The 21,725-nt window shown below is 33.8% G+C and overlaps 3 protein-coding genes across 3 annotated transcripts; 2 read left to right on the forward strand and 1 right to left on the reverse strand.

Annotated features, from left to right (window-relative positions):
* Positions 1 to 1,651: 1,651 nt before the first annotated feature.
* Positions 1,652 to 3,728, forward strand: LOC133332591 (mitochondrial fission process protein 1). Its single transcript, XM_061540971.1, has 3 exons — positions 1,652 to 1,721; positions 1,786 to 2,011; positions 3,551 to 3,728. The coding sequence occupies exons 1-3, from the start codon at positions 1,673 to 1,675 to the stop codon at positions 3,726 to 3,728; spliced, it is 453 nt and encodes a 150-aa protein (XP_061396955.1). The 5' UTR covers positions 1,652 to 1,672.
* A 1,151-nt stretch (positions 3,729 to 4,879) lies between these two features.
* On the forward strand, positions 4,880 to 8,003 carry LOC133332586 (cytosol aminopeptidase-like). Its single transcript, XM_061540965.1, has 8 exons — positions 4,880 to 4,999; positions 5,075 to 5,190; positions 5,257 to 5,392; positions 6,381 to 6,886; positions 7,088 to 7,307; positions 7,377 to 7,626; positions 7,693 to 7,766; positions 7,836 to 8,003. Exons 1-8 carry the CDS (start codon positions 4,880 to 4,882, stop codon positions 8,001 to 8,003), a joined length of 1,590 nt encoding a protein of 529 aa, XP_061396949.1.
* A 658-nt stretch (positions 8,004 to 8,661) lies between these two features.
* LOC133332580 (glutathione synthetase-like) lies at positions 8,662 to 18,531 on the reverse strand. Its single transcript, XM_061540954.1, has 8 exons — positions 18,388 to 18,531; positions 18,106 to 18,318; positions 15,982 to 16,178; positions 12,329 to 12,371; positions 12,116 to 12,241; positions 9,473 to 9,585; positions 9,013 to 9,397; positions 8,662 to 8,951 (listed from the first exon to the last, which is right to left on the reverse strand). The coding sequence occupies exons 1-8, from the start codon at positions 18,439 to 18,441 to the stop codon at positions 8,673 to 8,675; spliced, it is 1,410 nt and encodes a 469-aa protein (XP_061396938.1). The 5' UTR covers positions 18,442 to 18,531; the 3' UTR covers positions 8,662 to 8,672.
* Between the last annotated feature and the right edge of the window lie 3,194 nt (positions 18,532 to 21,725).

Raw genomic sequence — 21,725 nt, forward strand, 5'->3', positions numbered from 1 at the left:
TGCTATTTCTGTCCACTTTTGCCTCTCGTATGACCTTTTCCAGCAGGTTGTTAAAAATATCACAAGACAAACTGTCACATTGTCTGAATCTTCGTTCGGTATTAAAGGGCTCCGAGATGTCCTTTTCGACTTTAACTGCTGACCTTGTGTCAGATAAAGGTATCCTGCATAGTCGTATTTATTTTCGGCAGGAATGCTGAACGCAGACTTGTCTTTAAACAGCTCTGAACTCATAGGGGCGTTGAATGCGGCTTTATAGTCGACGAATAGGTGGCATGTGTCGATTTTCATGGGTCTTTTCCAGGATTTGGCGCAGAGTGAAAAGCTAGTCAATGGTGAATTTGCCAGGCCTGAAGCCGCACTTGTATGGCCCATTAATGTCATTGACCATTGGCTTCAGTTATTCACACAGTACGCTGGATAGCCCTATATGTGCGATGGGAAGGAGACTTAGTCCTGTATAGTTGGCACACATCGTCTTGACTCTTTTTTGTGCACGTGACACAGGATGCTGTGGTTTCAATCATTGAACGTGCATTCCTCTAGCCAAATTATGTCGTGCATGCCTCTGACCACATCTAACCCATCGGACCTAGATGGTATACAATCTATACCATCATCTCTTATTGGCTCTTAGGTATCTTCTTCACCGCCGCCACTATTTGATACCAGAAGCTTTGCAAGATGCTCCTTCCAGATCCTCAACACGATATCTGTATCTGTCATTAGGTTTCCATATTAATCTCAACAGGAGCATGTACCAGCCTTCGGGTTGATGTTTTACTCGTTGGTAAAATTTCCGTACTTCATTTTTACTCCTGTATATCTCGATTTGCTCACGCTCACATTTTTCTTGTTCTTTCTTCTTTTTCTGAAAATATGTTTTTCCTTTTCCCCCGATATTGCTCCCTTGCATTACGTGTTGCTACTTTCTGCACGGTTGCCCCATATGCTGCGACACTCCTGATCGTGGCTTGGCTTTCTTGATGGTGGTTTTTGGTACCCAAGTGTTGCTTTTGCTGCAGTTTGTGGGCTATGGGCAATTCTTTGTCATTGTGCTTCTATATCATTATCGGGACAAGGAGTGCTTCCGTACGAATGACCATGATTCGTAATGTAAAGTACCCCTATGTCAAGAAAATCCTCTCGTCAACTTTTTTCTTAAAAAAGTGGTGCTTAACTATGCATGAATCAATCGACTCGCTGTTTCTGGGAATTTACACCTTACATTAAAATGCGCGACAATTTAAATTGTTAATTTTTTTAAATATTTTAGAAGACTATAAAATGGCAAACGCCTTTATTTTAGGTTGCCACAATCCCTTATCAACACATGTCATTGTGTTTTGACGCTTTCCAACACTAACCCAACCTTTAGAACAGCTGATGATTTATTTGGCAAGGTGGTCGTTTCAGAGTGTGTGCGAATAGCGTGCGAGGGAGAGCGCACACAAAACAAATGCATTTGCATTATTAACAAAAACAACAACAAGAACAGCGATACATTGTAATAACGCATAACGGTTTGTTAACAATTTTGGTTGTTCAATTACAACAAAATATTTGTGTGTGTTTGTGCTTGCAACGGAAACGGAAGTGCCCAGAGAGAAAGAATCAAATTTCATTATTTTACGAACTTTACAAAATTACATAATAATAAAAAATAGAAAAAATGGAAAAGGAAAAAGATTTATATCGTGAAACATGGGTGCGCTATTTGGGTAAGTTTGTTTGTGTTGTAGTGGTGTGGTGTAAAGGAAATTAATTTTTGTTTTCCCTTTACAGGCTATTGCAATGAAGTTGGTGAGGCCTTTCGTCGTTTGGTCCCATCCAAATTGGTCACAGCCAGTTATGTGGTATCAACGGGCTATGTTTGTGCCGATACAATTGATAAATCCTACAAGGATTATAAACAAGGTGCCTCGGTGAAAAATGTTGCCATAACCGCCACGGATGTTTTCATTTGGCAAATATTAGCATCGGTTGTTATACCCGGTTTCACTATAAATAGGTGGGTAAATACATATATTATTGTGTGCTGAATTGAATTATATGCTTGTTTGAGTGTGTGTGTGTTTGAATGGGTTAACCACAAAAAAAGCCCCATACAATTGAGGGTATTTTTATTTAGCATTTTGAATTACAAATGACACGCTCATGATAATTACTACTAAGATCTGAGACATTCGCTTCGATATTTTTGTAATGTTATTTGCCTGTTAACATGTACAGTGCTGGTCACATAAGTAGCACAACCTTTATAGACGTAAGGTTTTTTTTATGGAATTATAATAAATATAATTTGTTTTAAAAACAAGTCGGTTAGTCGATGATGCGGACATATTTATACCCTTAACCTATGCCTATATTCCCTATTTTCGGAATTTTGCAGAATTCCATATATGTTTTTAACCGAAAAGGTTCCAATTACGATGCTAAATACAAAATTGAAACATTTCGATTGAAACAACTCGATATCGAGTGTCATAATATGCCCCCTTCGTCGTTTTGGATAGTAGACCCCTCGCGTCAACAATTTGAATAGCCCTAGGCTCATTTAAAAATCGAAGTAACTGTATTATTGCATTACGTGTTCCCGGTGTTGTTAAAGACAAGGTTATGCAAAGGTTTTACAAGGATTTCGAAAACTTCAGCAACATTTCCCAATCGGGCTGCAATTCGAGCGGCATCTCGAATTCCTGGCTGATTAATTTCTTCACTATAGGTCCTTTTTTTACCAATTTTGTATGCTGGGCCATATTTCTTTTTGTTTCAGAGCTGGATGTTATAAAAAATTCAGACTTAGGGATGATGAAACCTTTGAAAACAAATATTTTTAAAAATCTGGGCTCTATTTTACCTTAAGAATCATATTTTTTTAAAGATCTACAAAAAATTGCCAATAAAAAAAATCGAACCAAAGCTATGGTTGGGTTGGGTCTTAAAAATCCACATTTATGCCGTTTGAAAGAAAAGGAGAAAGGAGAAACGAATTTTCAGATAAAAGAAGGAAGAACAAGAAAAACGTGAGCAAATCGACATGTACAGGAGTCAGAATCAGTACCTCAATCGCTTTAATTTAATACCCATATTGCTAAATGTTAAAAATCGTGAGAAAATATAAGGGTCCCAACGGAGCTTTGGAGGCTCTTAACTCCGGAAATACCGATTTCCGCAAGAAAAAAAGTACACCGTTCTAATCAGGACCCCAAGGACTACATCCTCGAGGGGGCCCTACACTAGAATTAAGCCATCTTTTTTAAGCTCGGCTTATGGCACGAAAGTTCTGTCACAAGCCAGCTAAGTAAGTATGCCGTTTGAAAAATATACCTTGAAAAACATATATTTTTTAAAAAATTCCCTACTATGGTAGTAATGACTCTTCAAATACATATTCTTTATAAAAAATGGGTTCTTCAAATATATTCTTATAAAAAATGTTCTTTTAATTTTTGATTTTTTAACGATTCTGGAAAAAAATATTTTTTATAAGAATTTTTTGTTTCTATTTTAGACCTATATAATGACTCCATTTGCTTTTTTATTCCAGAATCACCTATCTGAGTGGACGCCTGCTAAGACAAGCTAATGTCAAGAAGGCGATTGCCAAATATTTGCCAACCGCCTTTGGTTTAACATCGATACCGTTTATTATCCCGCCAATTGATCATAGTGTGGACTATCTAATGGATAATACCTATAGGAAATTTGTGACAAAGGCAACGTAATGATAATAGCAACAACAATAACTAAATAACCATGTCATATAGAATATGGATGATGAACCTAGTCCTTATTTACATTAGTTTGTGTTCCTGGGCAATTAAAATTACCTAATGTAAATCAGGACCAAATTTTGAGATGGTGCCAAAACGAAACGGAAATAAGCTGACAACAACACAAAAAACACTCTACAATAAGCAATAACACTTTACAATAAACACAATTAGTATAATATTACTAAGTATTTTTTCTAGTAAATAAATTGTATAGTTTAAAAATGTTAGTACTTTTGGAAAAATGTAATTCAAGTACAAATTAAATGATTAATAAAATAATTTAATTTTGAAAAAAATATGTATATGGTCTTGGAAAATTGTGAACAATTCCAACATACAAAAAAAACATTAAAGAAAATTAGTAAAGTCGGACGGGGCCGACTATATGATACACTTCACCACTTTGGGTATATTCAACAGATGAATCCTAACAGACGTCACATTTTCAAAGAACCAGTAAAACGAAATTGGATCCATAAACATGTCATTCTGCAACCGATACTAAATTTTTCATTTGGTCAGATATAGAAGCTGTATCCAATTTCAATAGGGTTCGTCCTTGGGCCAAATAAGTGACCTATGCCAAATTTCATCCAAATCGGATCATAAATGCGACCTGTACTTTGTTCACAAAAATATATGGACGGACAGACGGACGGAGGGACATGCGTAAATCGACTCAGAAAGGTATTCTATGCATATTCTCAAAAGGAACCATGTGTCTATCTCGTTTCCTTTTCCCTGTTACAAAAATATGCACAAAGACATAATACCCTGTAACACACAGTGTGGTGAAGGGTATAAACATTTAGGAAAAGATAAACGTAACAAAAAATTCGTCAAACGAATATCAGTAGCCCTATAAATTAGCCAAGACAGTCGAATAGGAATAGACATAAAAAATATCTACTTGCCCGTACTTAAAATCTATAATGAAACATAATAATTTCAATTTATTATACTAGGCTTTGAAATTTTCGACAAGTTCTCCTAAAAAAATAACTTTTATTTTTAGTGTGAAAAATATTTTTTCTAGATATAGAACTATAAATTTTGTTAAATAAAAATATTAAAAATAGTTATCTATTGTTTAAACAATTATGTATTCGTTCCGCTCAAGTTCACAACTAACAAAATCGGTATTAAGATGGGCAGGTAATTTTCAAAGGAAGACCAATTACTGCAAACGTTTTTATGCCTCAAGCGATCCGAGAGTGACAGTAAGCATAAGCAACCCTCAATATTTTTGAAGAAATGTATTGGGATATGCAATTTTATTTTTTTTATCCCAAAAGAAAGGCCTCGTAATCGGAGTGTATCAAAAGGAGGGCGATAAGGATCCGAAGTTAACGACTAGTGGTGAAAAATTTGATGATCGGGTTCAGGGCAAGGTATCGGAACTTATTAAGGAGTAAGTAGAACAATTTGGCCATGGTAGATGTTCGTACTGATTTTAATTTGTATTTTGATTTCTTAGATGCAATATTACCGGTCAATTGGGTCGCGGCAAGGTGTTCAACAACATTGATCAAGAATATAGATCGGTGGCTGTAATTGGGGTTGGACGTGAAGGCGCCGCCTTTAATGAATTGGAGATGATTGATGAGGGCATGGTAAGTGGAATACTGAAGCATTAAGAAATTCGGATCGATAGGCTGAGGATGACTTTTCCCCACAGAAAAAAAAATGATTCTGTCACTGAGAATGATTTTTCCCTATATAAAAAAAAATCCTCAGCCACTTTTCCCAATAGGAAAGAATTCCTCAGTCACTGCGGATGACTTTTCCTAATAGGAAAAAATCTTCAGTCACTGAGGATGACTTTTCCCTCAAATGCTGAGGATATTTTTTCCAATTGGAAAAAAATGATCAGATATTTTTTTCTTATAGGAAAATTTTTTTTATTTTCTATTCTATTTCTTATAGGAAAATTTTCCAATATGAAAGAAATCCTCATGGCAGCAAAGCATGAGGATAATTTTTCCAATAAGAAAAAAAATTCTCAGAGGCTATGTATAATTTTTCCCATAAGAAAAAAAAATCTCAGAGGCTGAGGATAATTTTTCCCAGTAACAAAAAAATTCTCGAAGTATTTCCAATAGGAACGAGAGGCTGTGGATATTTTTTCCTATTGGAAAAAACCTCAATGACTGATGAACATTTTTTCCCATTGGAAAAAATCCTTCCTATTGGAAAAAAAATCCTCACAGGCAGAGAATAATTTTTTCCCCAAGGAAAAAATCCACAGTGGCTGAGGATTATTCTTATAAGAAAAAAATATGCAGAGGAAATTTTTTTCCAATAGGAAAAGAAACATTCAGAGGCGGAGGATACTTTTTCCTAATAGGAAAAAAATTATCCGCAGCCTCTGAGAATTTTTTCCTATTGGAAAAAAGTATCTTCTGCCTCTGATTATTTCTTTTCCTTTAAAAAAATTCCTCTGCACATTTTTTCCCAAGGAGGCTGGGGATAATTTTTCCTAAACGGAAAACTCATCTTCAGCAGCTAAGGCTAATATTTCCTATACGGAAAAGTCATCCTCTTCCCCATTGAGGATTCTTTAAACCTCCTTTTCTCCCGTTTCGTTTTTCCCCTCCCCAGGAAAACGTTCGCATTGCCACTGGTGTTGGCGCTCGCAGTCTACAACTGCAAGGTTGTTCAGAGGTATTTGTTGACTCTATGGAATATCCCGAACAGGCGGCAGAGGGTAGCGCCCTAGCCGTATGGCGTTACAATGATAATAAACAAAAGAAAAATCGAACGTTGGTACCGAAATTAGAGCTATATGATTCACCTGATGTTGATGCCTGGACGAGGGGTCTGTTCAAAGCCGAATCACAGAATTTGGCAAGACGTTTAAGTGATGCTCCAGCTAATCAAATGACTCCCACAACCTTTGCCCAGGCTACCGTTGATGCGCTCTGTCCGTGTGGTGTGACGGTAGAGATACGCACCATGGAATTTATAGAACAACAGCATTTGAATTCTTTTCTGACAATTGCAAAGGGTTCGTGTGAACCTCCCGTTTTGTTGGAGATTAGTTATTGCGGTACGGCGCCGGAGGATAAACCGATTTTGTTGTTGGGCAAAGGAATGACATTCAATAGGTTGGTAACATAAATTGAGGATCCAAGAGGTATAATAGAATATCGAATAGATCTTCAAATAGAAGCCATAATAATTTCACTAATAGAAGACGCAGAAGGTCTTCTTATAAAAAAACCTTTTAGGTCTTTTTATAGAAGACCCTTTAGGTGTTTTTTAGACTTTGAGGAACTTTAAAAAATGTTTGATCTGTTTTTTTTTAGTGGTGGCATTTGCCTCCGACCCTGCAAGGGCATGGATGAGTATCGTGGATCCATGGCCGGAGCAGCGGTGTGTGTGGCCGCAATTCGTGCTGCTGCCGCACTCTCCCTGCCAATCAACATCTCCGCTGTTATACCATTATGTGAAAATATGCCCTCCGGTATGGCCTGCAAACCGGGTGATGTTGTGACCCTGCTAAATGGCCGGACATTGGCAATTAGAGTAAGTCCGAAAAATCAATTTTTTCTGAAAAAAAAAAACAAAAATTTAAATATATAAAAATTCTCTTAGGATACTGACAAAGCTGGTGTTGTGGTTATGGCCGATCCCCTGCTTTATGCCCAAACAACATATAAACCCCGCTTGGTAATTGATGTCGCCACCCTGGGTAGTGGTGTGGTGAAAGGGCTGGGTGGTAGTGCTACGGGTATTTTCTCAAATTCCCATTATATTTGGAAACAGTTTCAAAAGGCCGGCTCCCTGACGGGAGATCGTATGTGGCGTTTGCCCTTATGGAATTATTATAAGAAATTGGTGACAAGTAAGGAACAGAGAATGGACTCCTCTTTCATTATTTCAGATAAATAATTTATATATATATTTACAGATAACATTAGCTTTGATATTAGCAACAATGGAGATGGACCGGCTTCAAGCTGTTTGGCGGCAGCTATTTTACATGTATGGGACCAAGGATTCTAGGAATTTTCAGATAATTCAAAAAAGTTTTTTTTTTAAATTTTTCTTTAGGAATTTGTACCCTGTGTTGATTGGGCCCACTTGGATATACGCGGTGTAGGCATGCTGACCCATTATGGTACCATACCCTATCTATTGAGAGATCGTATGACTGGCCGTCCTACTCGGACTCTTGTACAATTTCTATATCAAATGGCTTGCCCGGATGCAAATAAATAAATTCGATTGTGCAAAAGTGACATCACTTAATTTTCAGGTTATGTTGTAATTTCCAAAATTTTGTGTATTTGTTTTTATGTTGTTATTGTATATATTTTTGTATGTTTTTGTTTTTTCTAAATTCTATTTTTTAATATATTTATGAGTTGTTTGTATAAGAAAATTGTTTTTTGATTGAAAAAATCCTCCGTTTTGGAAAATAAATTCTCAGTCGCCGAGGATGACTGTTTCCTATAAGAAAAAATCCTCGTAGGGAAATATTTCCTCATAAGAAAAAATCCAAATGGGCTTTGGATATTTTTTCCTGTAGAAAAAAATCCTCAGAGGCTAAATGGGTGGCGTAGGGGATGATAGATACCAAGCAACGGCTCTTATTGGCTTTAATTGTGGACACTGACCTCCCCGCGGTGCCACCTGAGGTAACTATTTCCATCACTCGATGAAATAGTGAGCTAATATGTGCCGCGAATTCACCCATAGGAACTCATTAGTAAGTAGGCTAGGGATAACTTTTCGGTTCTCAGTTTCTGCAATGAAATAAATTTTCTTGGCTTAAAGCTTTTCGTATATTTCGTTTCATTTCTCGTTTTCTTGCTTACTATAAAATTTTAGAAAAATAATTGCTTATTTTATGTTAATATAATAACAACATATAAAATGGAATAAAAATTAATCAACCAAATATGGACTGTCCAGAGCACCCAATCCAGCGGCAACACCGCCTTCATTGGCAGTGGCAACTTTGGTGCGCAACATATGGCCAGCTTGATAATTGCAAATGATGTTATCCACATCACCAATGACCACACCAAAAATACCCAGTTCCGAAACCACCTCCACTAAAGGTGGTGGCATCGAACCACCGGGACGTATCATATAACCCTTGGATATGGGTGGCTTAATGAGGTCCATTAAAATCCAGGCCGAACGTTCAACGCGTGACATTTTCTGTTTAATAACAAAAAAATTAAAATTTAAAAAAAAAAACATTGGTTCCTGATATCCTCACCCTCAATGCATCTGGTATATCCAAGCCATAGACATTATTGCCGCCACCTTCCCGCTGTGGCTTTAAAACAAAACGTTCCGGTTCCTTTAAAGCCATTTCATAGGTTTTATTACCCACATCATTATCATCCAGGGAATAGAGTCCCGTAAAGATTTTACCAATTGCTTTAATTTCCTCGGGATCACTTATAAACCGTTCCAACATTTCCGGTTGAGCCAAGGCTTGCTGAACTTTTTTGGTACCAGCCAAATGATAGTGTATAGAGGGGCATTTTATGGCCGTGGAACTTTCCATTAAGTATCGGGCATCCCATTCATTGTGTGAATGATAATGACCAGGTTCATAGCCGGCCCGGAAATATATTACAGCTACTTCAAGGTCTCCTCTGTATATTGAAATAGAAAAAGTTTTTTTTATTATTTTTTGAGTGTAGTTAAATAAGAAGAAGCCAGTTACTTACATAATTAATTCTTTGCCAAGACCAAGTTTGCCAGTATCATGCACCTCAGTCAGGGTTCTACGTATAACTTTAATGTGTGGATATTTTTCACGAATATAGAATTCATGGAAGCGCTAGAAGAAAAAAGTCGTACATGAAAAAATCGATCATCAAAAAATTATAAGTATCTGCAAATGATTTTTCTTATAAGAAAAAATCTTTTGTATAATAATTGTCAAAGAATGAGAATATTTTTTTTCAATAGGAAAAAATGGAATTGATTAAAAATGACTTTTTCTAATATGATCTTTAATGATTGAGTATGTCTTCTTCCAGTAAGAAAAAAATCCACAGTGGCTGAGGATGACATGTTCCAATAGGAAAATAACTACCAATGACTGAGAATGACATTTTCCAATAGGAAAATATTATCAATGACTTAGAATGGCATTTTCCAATAGGAAAATAATTATCGATGACTTATAATGACATTTTTCAATAGGAAAATAATTATCAATGACTTAGAATGACATTTTCCAATAGGAAAATATTATCAATGACTTAGAATGACATTTTCCAGTAGGAAAATAATTATCAACGACTGAGAATGATTTTTTAATAGGAAAAAATCGCAGTGGATGAGACCTTTTTCAATAGGAAAAAATTCGTAGTGGATAAGGTTGACTTTTTCCAATAGGAAAACATTTCTCAGTGGATGATATGTATAACTTTGTCTAATAGGAAAAATCGCATTAATAAAAAAAAAATTTCTAATAGGATCTTTAATGACTGATCATGAATTAATCAGTATCTGCGGATGATTTCTTCCAATAGGAAAAAAAATTCCCATTGGCATTTTCAAATAGGAAAAAATCGCAGTGACTGAGTAACATATTCCAATGTGAAAAAAGGCTCAGTGGCTGAAAATGAATTTTCCAATAGGAAAATAATTCTCAATGACTGAAATTGACTATTTTCACTTGTTTCTTATAAGAAAAAATCATTTGTATAATAATTGTCAAAGAATAAGAATAACGTATTGGAAAGTCATTCACAGATACAGGATAACTTTTTCCAATTGGAAAAAAATAACTTTAATAACTGAGCATGAATTTTTCCTATGAGAAAAAAATTCAACAGTATTTTCCAATAGGAAAAAAATTCTCAGTGGCATTTTCAAATAGGAAAAAAATGGCAGTGACTGAGGATAAATTTTTTCAATAAGAAAAAATGCTCAGTGGGTGAAAATTAATTTTCCAACAGGAATATAATTGTCAATGACTTTTTTCTAATTGGAAAATTATTCTCAATGACATAGATTGACATATTCCAGTAGGAAAAAAATATCAGTGCTTGAGGATGATTTTTTTTCTTATAAGAAAAAATCATTTGTATCATAATTGTCAAAGAATGAGAATAACTTTTTCTAATAAGAAAAAAATTGCATTGCTTAAGAATGAATTTTCCTAATAGGAACTTTAATGACTGGTGATATTGCGGGTGATATTTTCCAATAGGAAAAAATCCCCATTGGCATTTTCAAATAGGACAAAAATCGCAGTGACTTAGGATGACTTTTTCCAATATGAAAAAATGCTTAGTGGCTGAAAATGAATTTTCCAATAGGAATACAATTATCGATGACTTTTTCCCAATTGGAAAATAATTCTCAATGACTGAGATTAAAATTTGTCAATAGGAAAAAAATCTCAGTGGTTGTGGATGACTTTTTTTATAAGAAATCATTTGTATAATAATTTGTAATAATAATAATTGTCAAAGACTGAGGGAAAAAATTAATCAAAATCTGCGCAGTGACTGGGGATGAATTTTTTCAATATGAAAAAAAATAAATTAATTTTTCAATAGGAATATAATTGTCAATGACTTTTTCCAATTGGAAAATAATTTTCAATGACTCAGAATGACTTTTTTCAATAGGAAAAAATCTCAGTGGTTGAGGATGACTTTTTTCAATACGAAAACATTTTTAGTGGCTGAATATAATTTTTTTATTTATGAAAAAATCTAAATTGTTTGAGTTTTATTTTTCTTATAAGAAAAACTATCAGCAGTATATGTAAATGACAGTTTCCAATAGGCGAAAAATAATATATTTAGTGACTGAGGATAACTTTTTCCTAGAAGGAAAAAAACTCATTGTCAAAACATTGAATATTTTTAAATCGAAAAAAATTCAGTGTGCGGTTTTGTCAATAAGAAAAAATCCTCAATGACTGAGGAAAAGAAAAAATCTTCAGAGACTGATGATCCTATAGAAAAAAATCTTCAGTGGCTGTAGATGAGTGTTTTTCCTATCAGAAAACAATCTCAGCAGCTGAGGATGTTTTTTTCTTATGAGAAAACAATTTATAAGAACTGTGGATAACTTATGTTATGGATAAAAAAATTCTCAGTATCTGAGAACGATTTTTTCCAATAGAAAATCAGATAAATTCTAAGGTGAAATTTTTTTTCATAAAGGGATGATATAGGGGAGATTTTTTCCCGCATAGGAAAAATTTACCCCAGCTACTGGGAATGATTTTTCCAGTATACGAAAAAGTTAATCTCAGTTATTTAGGTTAAGAAAATTAATCCCCAATTATTGAGCATGATTTTTCCCGTATAGAAAACAATTGAAGGTTACTGAAGGCTACATACCTGATCACAAATATTATATGTGATATCCTCAACAATGAACATAATTACAGCCTTGGGATTATTATAGATTTCCCAGGCACGAACCATACCGCCACAAATGCCAGCCAAGGCTTGGTTATCGGGCATCTGCAAAAATTAATTTCAAAATAAAAAAAATTAAAAATAAAAAAATTAATAAAAAATATTAAACAAAAAAAAATAGTAAAAGCTTACATTTTTCAATTTTTCAGCTTGATCCAGTTCAGTCAGGACAAAGCTAAAGCGGGGGATGTTGAAATGAAAAAAATACATATTAATAAAAATTATTTAAAAAATATACCAAACAAAAGCCGAAATTCCCACTGTATTAATTGGGGTTTCCTCGGGCTTTTGTAAAGTATTTAAAAACATGATTTTTTTTAAACAAAAACTACAATAACATTTACAAAGATTTACAGAACAAAAGAAAAATACAATTACTTTCTTATTTACTACAAATTACTTAGCAACTAATCAAATTTAGCAACTGGAAATTTTATAAAAAAATAAGAAAAATAAATGGAAAAATAGACAATTTCAAACTACAACTACATTTATAAATTATGCCATTCCTTTTCGCATATATACACGGGCACACGAACAAAATGATATGAAGAAAAAATAGAAACACTGCAACTACTTAAATATTAAATAAATAAAAAAGAAAGGACAAGAAAAAAAGTAATTTCTATTTTTTTTCGGAAATACCTCTGCAGAGGCAACATGTGTGTTGAAATGCCACCAAAACTGGAGGCAATTGTGTTGATTTCAACCTGTTTTATGGCATTGTCTTCATAGATGTGAGCCAAATAGTCGGAACGTAATATGCCAAGGGATAGGTTCTGTAATTGCACGTTTACCAAAAAAAGAACAAAGAAAAAACATAAACAAAATAAAAATTATAAACAAACATAGAAATCAAAAAGACAATTGGCAACAAATATACCTGCCAATTGTAAGGAAGATAATATTATAAAACCAAATGATTGACAGACGATCGATCGATTGAATGATGACTGTTATTGTTTTTGTGGGAGGATAGTGGAGTGTAATTTGAAATGAATTTAAGAAGGACGGAGGAGGAGAAGTCATTTGATATGAAATTTCGTTTGAATATATTTTATTTTAAATTTTTATTTCACACACGTACACACTAAAACTCCAACTACACTGCGAAAAAAGAATCCCTGGCCAAACTGTATGCCAAAAAAAAAAAAAAACAGAAGAAACAAATAATACATCAATATATAGAAATATATATCTCAAAAGCTATCATGCAATAGTTCAATATTATTAATAATAAAAAGCATTATTTCAAAACAAGCATTCTCTAACAAAGCATCAACATAAACAATATCCAAAAATTAAATACGTTAAATAGCATTTAAATAAGATTATTAGAATAATTGTAAATTAAAATAAGCCTATAAACAGCTGAACATGGTTATATGAGTTTTTGAAATAAATAAGCCACTTAAAAATTTATATTATACGGCATTTACATTAGAACTTTTTACCGGGTTATTTGGCATATATTCAAAGGAATTGAAAATTTAAACCCACTGGGTTAACCAAATCCGGTTAAATGTAAACGACCTTTGAGTTTAGGAAATTTTTTTTCTTATTGGAAAATATATTTTTCGTGTTGAAAAAAAAATCATTCTAAATCGCTCATAATTTTTTTCTGATAGGAAAAATTATCCTCAGTCACTGCGAATTTTTCCTTTTATACTCAGGCACTGAACCTTTTTTTCTGTACGGGAATAGTTTATTTCCTATTGGAAAAATTCAACATCAGCCTCTAATTTTTTTTCGTATTATAAAAAAGTCTTTATCAACCACTGATATGTTTTCCTTTTGGAAAAAAATCATCCTCAGTCTCGGCGATTTATTTTGCTATTGGAACATTTCATTTTCAGTCACTGATGATTTTTTCCTATTAGAAAGTCATTCACAGATGCAGATGATTTTTTTATAAAGTAATCAAAAGCCATTGAGATATATTTTCGAATTGGAAATTTTACTCACACATAATGAATGACCTTTTCCAATTTAGAAATTCAAACTCAACAACTGTGGATTTTTTCCTATTGGAAAAAATCATTTTCAGTCAGTGAAAAATGTTTTCCTATTGGAAAAAGTCATTCTAAGTCATTGATAATCATTGGATAACCAATTTATAACCAATTGGAAAAAGTCATTGATAGATATTTTCCTACTAGAAAAGCCTTTCACCGTCTCTGAGGATTTATTCCGATTGGAAAAAATCCTCCAAAATACCTCAATCACTGTGATTTGTTTCCTATTTGAAAATGCCTCTGAGGATTTTTTTCCTATTGGAAAAAAAGTCTTTTATGGATACTGGTATTTTTTTTTCTTATAGAAATTTTTACAGTTTTTCATGATTTTTTTCTTATAGGAAAATCATACTCAGTCACTAATAAATATTTTCCAATTGGAAAAAGTAAAATTTAAAAAATATATATTTAACATTGATAATTTTTTTCCTATTGGAAAAAGTCTTTCATTTTTTTCTTATTTGAAAAGCCATACTCGGCCTGTGGGAAATTTTTTCCCAATTGGATAAAATAATCTCCAGGCAGTGTGAAGTTTTTTTTCCTATTGAAAAAAGTCCTTTTTAACTTATGCGATTTTTTCCAATTAGAAAAAGTTATCCTTCCAATTGGAAAAAGTAATATTTAGTCATTAATAATTATTTTTCTATTGAAAAAAATAATTAACATTGATAATTTTTCCTATTGGAAAAAGTCTCACTTTTTTCTTACAGGAAAATCCTCCGCCTTTGGAAATTTTCCCATAGGATAAAATCATCTTCAGTCAGTGTGAAATTTGTTCCTATTGAAAAAAGTCGTTCTTAATCTGTGCGATTTGTTTCAAATTAGAAAAACTTATTCTCAGTGTCTGATAATTATTTTATTATTGGAAAATTTTTTTATTGGAAAAACTCATTTACAAATACTAATGTTTTTTTATAGGAAAAAAAATCAACCTCAGTCACTAAAGATATTTTTTCCAATTGGAAAAAGTCATTCACAAAATAAGAGTTTTTTCTATTGGAAAAAGTCATCCTCACCCATAGTCCTTTCATGCTCAATCATCGAGGATTTTTTCCTATTGGGGACTTTTTCCAATTAAAAAAAAAATAATCCTCAGTCATTCAGAATTTTTTTCTATAGAACAAAAATCTTAAGCAGCCACAGAGTATACTTTTCCCCTTGGAAAAAATAATGCTCAGATACTGAGAAATTTATTCCTATTGGAAAATGTCATTCTCCGACACTAAAGATTTTTTTTCTATTGGAAAAAGTTATTTAGCCAATGATACATTTATTCTTATTGGAAAAAATGATACTCAGTAAGTGAAGATTTTTTTAAATTTCTTCCTATTGGAAAAAGACACTAAGGATTTGTATCCTACTGGAAAAAGTTATTCAGCCAATTTTTTTCTTTTTGGAAAAAAATTATACTCTATAAGTGAAGATTTTTTTCCTATTGGAAAAAGTCATTCTCCGACACTAAGGATTTTTGACTATTGGAAAAAGATTTCAGCCAATGATAATTTGTTTTCTTATTGGAAAAAAATGATACTCTGTAAGTGAATTTTTCTTATTAGAAAAAAATCAAAAGAATGCAGGACATTCCTAGAAAAAATCTAAATTCACTTAATTAAATAGCTGATTCACTATAACCATATTCGACACTGTCAATAATTTGACATCAAAAATGTAGCTAATAAAAAAATACAATTATTAGTAAGTAATTACAGTTATAGTAATAATAAAATAACAACAACAAATAAATTAGTCAATACAATAATTATTTTGCACCTTTGTATGGCTTTACTGGCCGGTCCTAAATGACCAAAACCAGATGCGATTGTATTAATTTCAACTTGTTTCCAGCAACAGTAGGCACAGGGTTTCAATTCATTCGCTTCGTTATTGCTTCCACTTTTATCATCTAATAGATCTTTACATCTTGTTTCCAACATCAAATCACTTCGTAAAATACCCAACGATATGCGCTATTTATTATTTTGTGATTTTCGATTTTTTGTATTATTTTGCATGATGTTTCATGATAAAGGTAGGAAAAAAACATATGCGAAAAAAGAAAATAAAGAAAATTAAATGTATAAATAATAAAAATGAAGAAATAAAAAAAAACAGAAAAAATGACACATGAGACATAATAAAAAAACATTTGTTAATTAATTATCCAAAAATAATAAAAATAAAATATTGTTATTTGGTGTGGGTTTTTGGTAACAGGCTATTACTATTATGAAAAAAATGATCCTAATGAAGAAATGATCTCGAATTTATGAATTTATGTATTAATGAGGAACCACAATTTTAAATTACAGACAATTTGGTTAAAAAGTGTCCAAACACCTTGAAAAATATTCTTTAATAAATTCACGCCTCAGTTGACCCTTGAAAAATGTATTCTTTAATAAATTTAGAGCTGCCATTATATGGGCGTTATCCTAAAAACCTGACCAATATGGATAATATGGGAAGTTTTCTTTAATAAAACCATCAATCATTTGAAAAACAAGTTATGATAATATTTTAGATTTGCTACCCAATGAAAGCTTCCAACATTAAATTACTGTCAATTCGATTAAAATGCGTGTCAAAAAATCCCAAATTACCGAATATTAAGGTGTACCGTTATGTGGTGGCTATACCAAAATGTTGCCCTATATATGCAAAAATCCTAGAAGCATTGACAATGTATGAGCAAAATTTCAAAGTTCTTTCTTAGAAATTGCGACCTAAATTGTGATTTCAAGAGACATTCGGACAGATATGGCTAAATCGAAATAGAATTTAATTCCAATCTGGAGCATATCTACTTTACTTTATGGTGCGTCCGTGGAATATTTCGAGGTGCTGCCCACAGAATTAACTTTTGCTTAAGGGTATACAGATGTGTCATTCATATTGAGGAGCAGTGGGCACTGGGTATTAAAAAAACTAATTGAAAGGATCAGATTTGTCAATGACTGCCTCTTGAAGGTCTTTGTCAGCAGATACCGTGTTCGGTCTAGCATATGGCTTCCTCTGTCTCTGACTACGAACCTTGGAGTTAGCTTTTACAGAGAAGGTTGATCTGTCATATGGCATACTCTGTCTCTGACTACGAACCTTGGAGTTAGCTTTTCCAGAGAAGGTTGATGCCTTTTTCTCCGCCGTTTGATGTCCAGATTATGTCATATGGCTTCCTCTGTCATTGACTACGAACCTTGGAGTTAGCTTTTTCAGTGGAGGTTAATGCCTTCTCTTTACTAGGTTTTCTCTCCGCCGTTTTGTTTATTATGTAATGGGTCAATCAGACGCGAAGTTATCGTCTTCTTGGGTGAAGGTTGCGGACCTTCTGATGAGCGAATGCGCTTCACAGATTTGCTCGGCGCGGCGGCATTTGCTCTCCCAGGAGACGATGGTTCCTTGCCGAACTTGCCCTTCTTCCCATCCCACCAGTGATGGATACACTCAAAGTTTTAGCACCAACCGATAATTTGTCGTTAGGAGTAGAATGAGACAGAGCCATCCACACGTTGAATAACAGTTTGTGTCGGGATGTTCTCAGTAGCCTTTACCTTTGCTTTTTGACTCGGTTTAGGCTTCGAGACATTTGTTCCTGTTCTGCTTTGCATTTCGCGATTAAAAAGTTGACAGTAAGAGAAGACTAAGACATGAATTCGCCTACCGGTTAACCTTATGAATAACCCTTATAGCTAATATGAATTTTTTTCCGAAATGACAAATGTTGGATAAGATGTGTTGTTGTTGTTTGTAAATGACAAATGACAATGTTATCCTGTACGCTTATGGTTTCAATACAATTTGAAATAAAATAAATTTTGACAATCCAAAAAAAGGGAACTGAATACAGTTTTTGTTAATAAAACGAACAAATAAAAACAAAAACAAACGCAAACTTACCTGGCCAAAACCACTTGCCAATACTTTTTTATAGATATTAAATAAATTCGCCGTAAATTCATCGACTTTAATTGTCTCAGCCAAAGTGGTGGTGAGAAATTCTTCATCGTGTGCCACATTGTGCATCAGACGATTGATGATGGTTTGTAAAGCCACAGCCTTTTCGAATTCTTTACGGGGAAATGATGATGGTGTCAGTAAGAATGGTGCGAACTGAAAATAAAAAGGGTGATTTTTTTAATGACTCAAATTAGAAAAAGAACAATTTTTTTCCGTACTTACATTTAATGAATCAGGACTAAAATTAGTTTTCGATCTCATTGCAGCACCATGCATAATCGCCCAATCTTTGGCCTTTTCCGTGACTTCTATTAATTCCGGTTCATTTAGGGGCAGTGGTATGCATTCCTCTAAGGTGGTGGGGTTTTCAGCGGCCATGATTTGTGGTTGATGATAAATTCAAAACTGAAATTAAAAGAAATGTTTAATTTTGTTAAGTCCTTTTAGTCTCGAGTTTTATAACCCCCCTCCCCTCTTCCACCAACAATGTCCAACGTCAAAAAATATCGTAAAGTGTGATATTTTAATAGCGATTAAAAAATTGTTAATTATCATGATTTAGCACTTTCGTAGTATTTAGACCACCAACCCAGCTCCCGCCCATGATATGCACGTACAAATGTATGTCTGTATGTATATTCCCTTTCATTTGTACATATGTACTTAGAGATATCAACCAACCATCCCTAATGTTTATTTAATAAATTTGCTTGTTTTTTTGTTGTTTACCAACAACTTCTGTTTTCCGAACTCACATTATCGGCAACAGAAGAAAATTTCGTAGTTGGGTTATTTCGACACTTGTTGAATTTTTTCAATATAAACCCCAATATTTCGCAATTATTCTCAATATTCAATTTTATGGTATTGAAGATGATCCAAAATCGGAATCACCTCTTTTCAAATAATAATACTCCGCTGAGATTTAAAACAAAACTACCGGGAACTCACTTCAGCGATGAAAAAACCACTTCGAATTGTGAAAAATAAATATTTTGATAAAAAATACAATGTGACAGTTCGGTTCATATGGTTGCCAAGCTCCGCAGATATTGGAATGGACAACGGGGAACTTTTGAAAAAGCTTAAAAGCTGTTTACATATGATTTTATTTGACAGTTTTTTGAATATGGGTATTTTTAATTATTAAAAAAAAATTAAATTTAAAAATTATTTAAAAAATATCTACGCCTTCTTTAAGTCCTTAAAAATTGATTTTAAAAAATATCTACGCCTTATTTAAATCATTAAAAAATGATTTTAAAAAATCTACGCCTTGTTTAGGACCAGTAAAATGAAAAATCCATAAACATGTCATTTTGCAACCGATACAAAATTCACCACTTTGGGTATATTCTAACAGATGAAGATTTCAGGAAACTTAACACATCATTTACTAATTCATAAATCCAAATTCGGGCAAATCGAAGAATATATAGGAACTTTGGTGCACCATTTACATTAAATCGGACGAATATATATATGGGAGCTATATCTAAATCTGAACAGATTTTTACGAAATTTAACACACATCATTCTAGGCCTTATTCAGTACGCTGAACCAAATTTCGTGAAAATCGAAGGATATATAGGAACTTCGGTGCACCATTTACATAAAATCGGACGAAAATATATATGGGAGCTATATCTAAATCTGAACCGATTTTTACGAAATTTAACACACATCATTCTAGGCCTTATTCAGTACTCTGTGCCGAGAAGCAAATGTGAACAGAAATGACTCTCTGTACACTAAACATCACATGTCACTCGCCTACGCCGATGACATCGACACAATGGGTCGAACATTGAGAGCGGTAACAGCCACCTTTAAACAAATTGATAAGGAGTCTGCCAAAGTGGGTCCGGGACAGAACGGCGAGAAGACCAATCTGATGGTATCAACGCGCAAGATGTATAGTAGACTCGAACCAATTGTGAAACTTGAGAACTACTGCTTCGAGGTAGTCGAAGATTTTATATACCTTGGTATCGCCATAAATAAAACGAATGCCATCAGTTTTGAAATTCGGAATAGGATCGTGATATCCAACCGATGCTACTATGATCTGACCAAACAACTCAAAAGCAAGGCCACCTCCCGGCAAACCAAACTCATACTCTACAAGACGCTGATACTACCCGTGCTGTTATATGGATCTGAAGCATGGGTACTTGCGCAATAAGATGAGGCAGCTTTTGGAGTGGTGTTTGAGAGAAAAATTCTCCGAAAGATCTATGGGCCGATCTGCGTTGACGGTGAATATCGCCGTCGAATGAACCATGAGTTGTACAAGCTGTTCTCGGACATCGACATTGTTAGACGTACTGAGCTGCAGCGGCGACTACGTTGGCTAGGTCATGTTGTGAGAATGGATGAAGATACCCCAGCCCAGAAGGCATATAAAAGCGAACCAGCTGATGGTTCACGCAGAAGGGGAAGGCAACGAATACGATGGAAAGATCATGAGTTGTACCAGCTGTTCTTGGACATCGACATTGTTAGACGTATTGAGCTGCAGCGGCGACTACGAGCCCAGAAGGCACATAAAAGCGAACCAGCTGATGGTTCACGCAGAAGGGGAAGGCAACGAATACGATGGAAAGATCAAGTCGAAGACATCATTGCCGAAAATGGTCTTTCCAATTGGAAAAACTGCGTAAAAGACCGACGCGCCTGGAAATCTTTTTTAAGCTCGGCTTATGGAACAAACGTTCTTTCACAAGCCAACTAAGTAAGCAAGTCTTAGAAAAACAAGCCACGTCTGGTTTAGGACCTTGAAAATCCAAATCTATAAAAATCCAGCCCTTAAAAATATTTTCAAACTTTTTGAAAAATGCAAACTTTTTTCTAATTTCTAAAACGAAAAAATATTTTTAAAAAAAACCCATTGCCATTGCATTGAATTCCACTCAACAGGAACTAGTTCCGTTCGCAATGACACAACTCTACATCACAATTCGATCTATGTAACCCTAATTTGCATCGTCTTCATAATCATCATTTTGTTGTTTTTCTGTCAGAAAACGCAGAAGAATAGTTGAAATTTGTCGGTGTAGAAGAGAAAAAACAGTAATAGAAATAGAAAAAAAATAGAAGACGAAAATCCATCAAAGCAAAACAATTATTTCCAAGGAATTTCAGACAAAACGATATAACTAAGTAGGTATAAATAATTCAATAATTATTTGGCATTAACAAAAGACGCAACAAGAAGGAGGTTCAAACCGAAAATATCATCATCATCGAATACAAATTAACCGAACCGAGTGATGGATGCATTAGTCATAGCCCAGATTGTGGATGTTTGTGTTGTGCAGCAGCATAGCATTGTAGGAACGAAATTTAGTTTTTTCATTGATGGTATATCCCTTCAATGTCAACTACATAGTAGCGGAATATGATGTCACTCCAAAAACCAACAATAACAAAACAAACAAAAAATGGTGAAGGAACTGTCCCTCCTCCACTGAAGGAGTTGTACTACCTTCCCTCATTTATTTGTTGCTTTAACACTTTTGTTTATTGATTTTCGTTTGTTGTTGCCTATTTATAGTTA

The sequence above is a fragment of the Musca vetustissima genome, unplaced genomic scaffold (genome assembly GCF_032173495.1).
Source record: "Musca vetustissima isolate MV318-11 ecotype Yass unplaced genomic scaffold, APGP_CSIRO_Mvet_v1 utg539, whole genome shotgun sequence".
Classification (NCBI taxonomy): Eukaryota; Metazoa; Arthropoda; class Insecta; order Diptera; family Muscidae; genus Musca; species Musca vetustissima.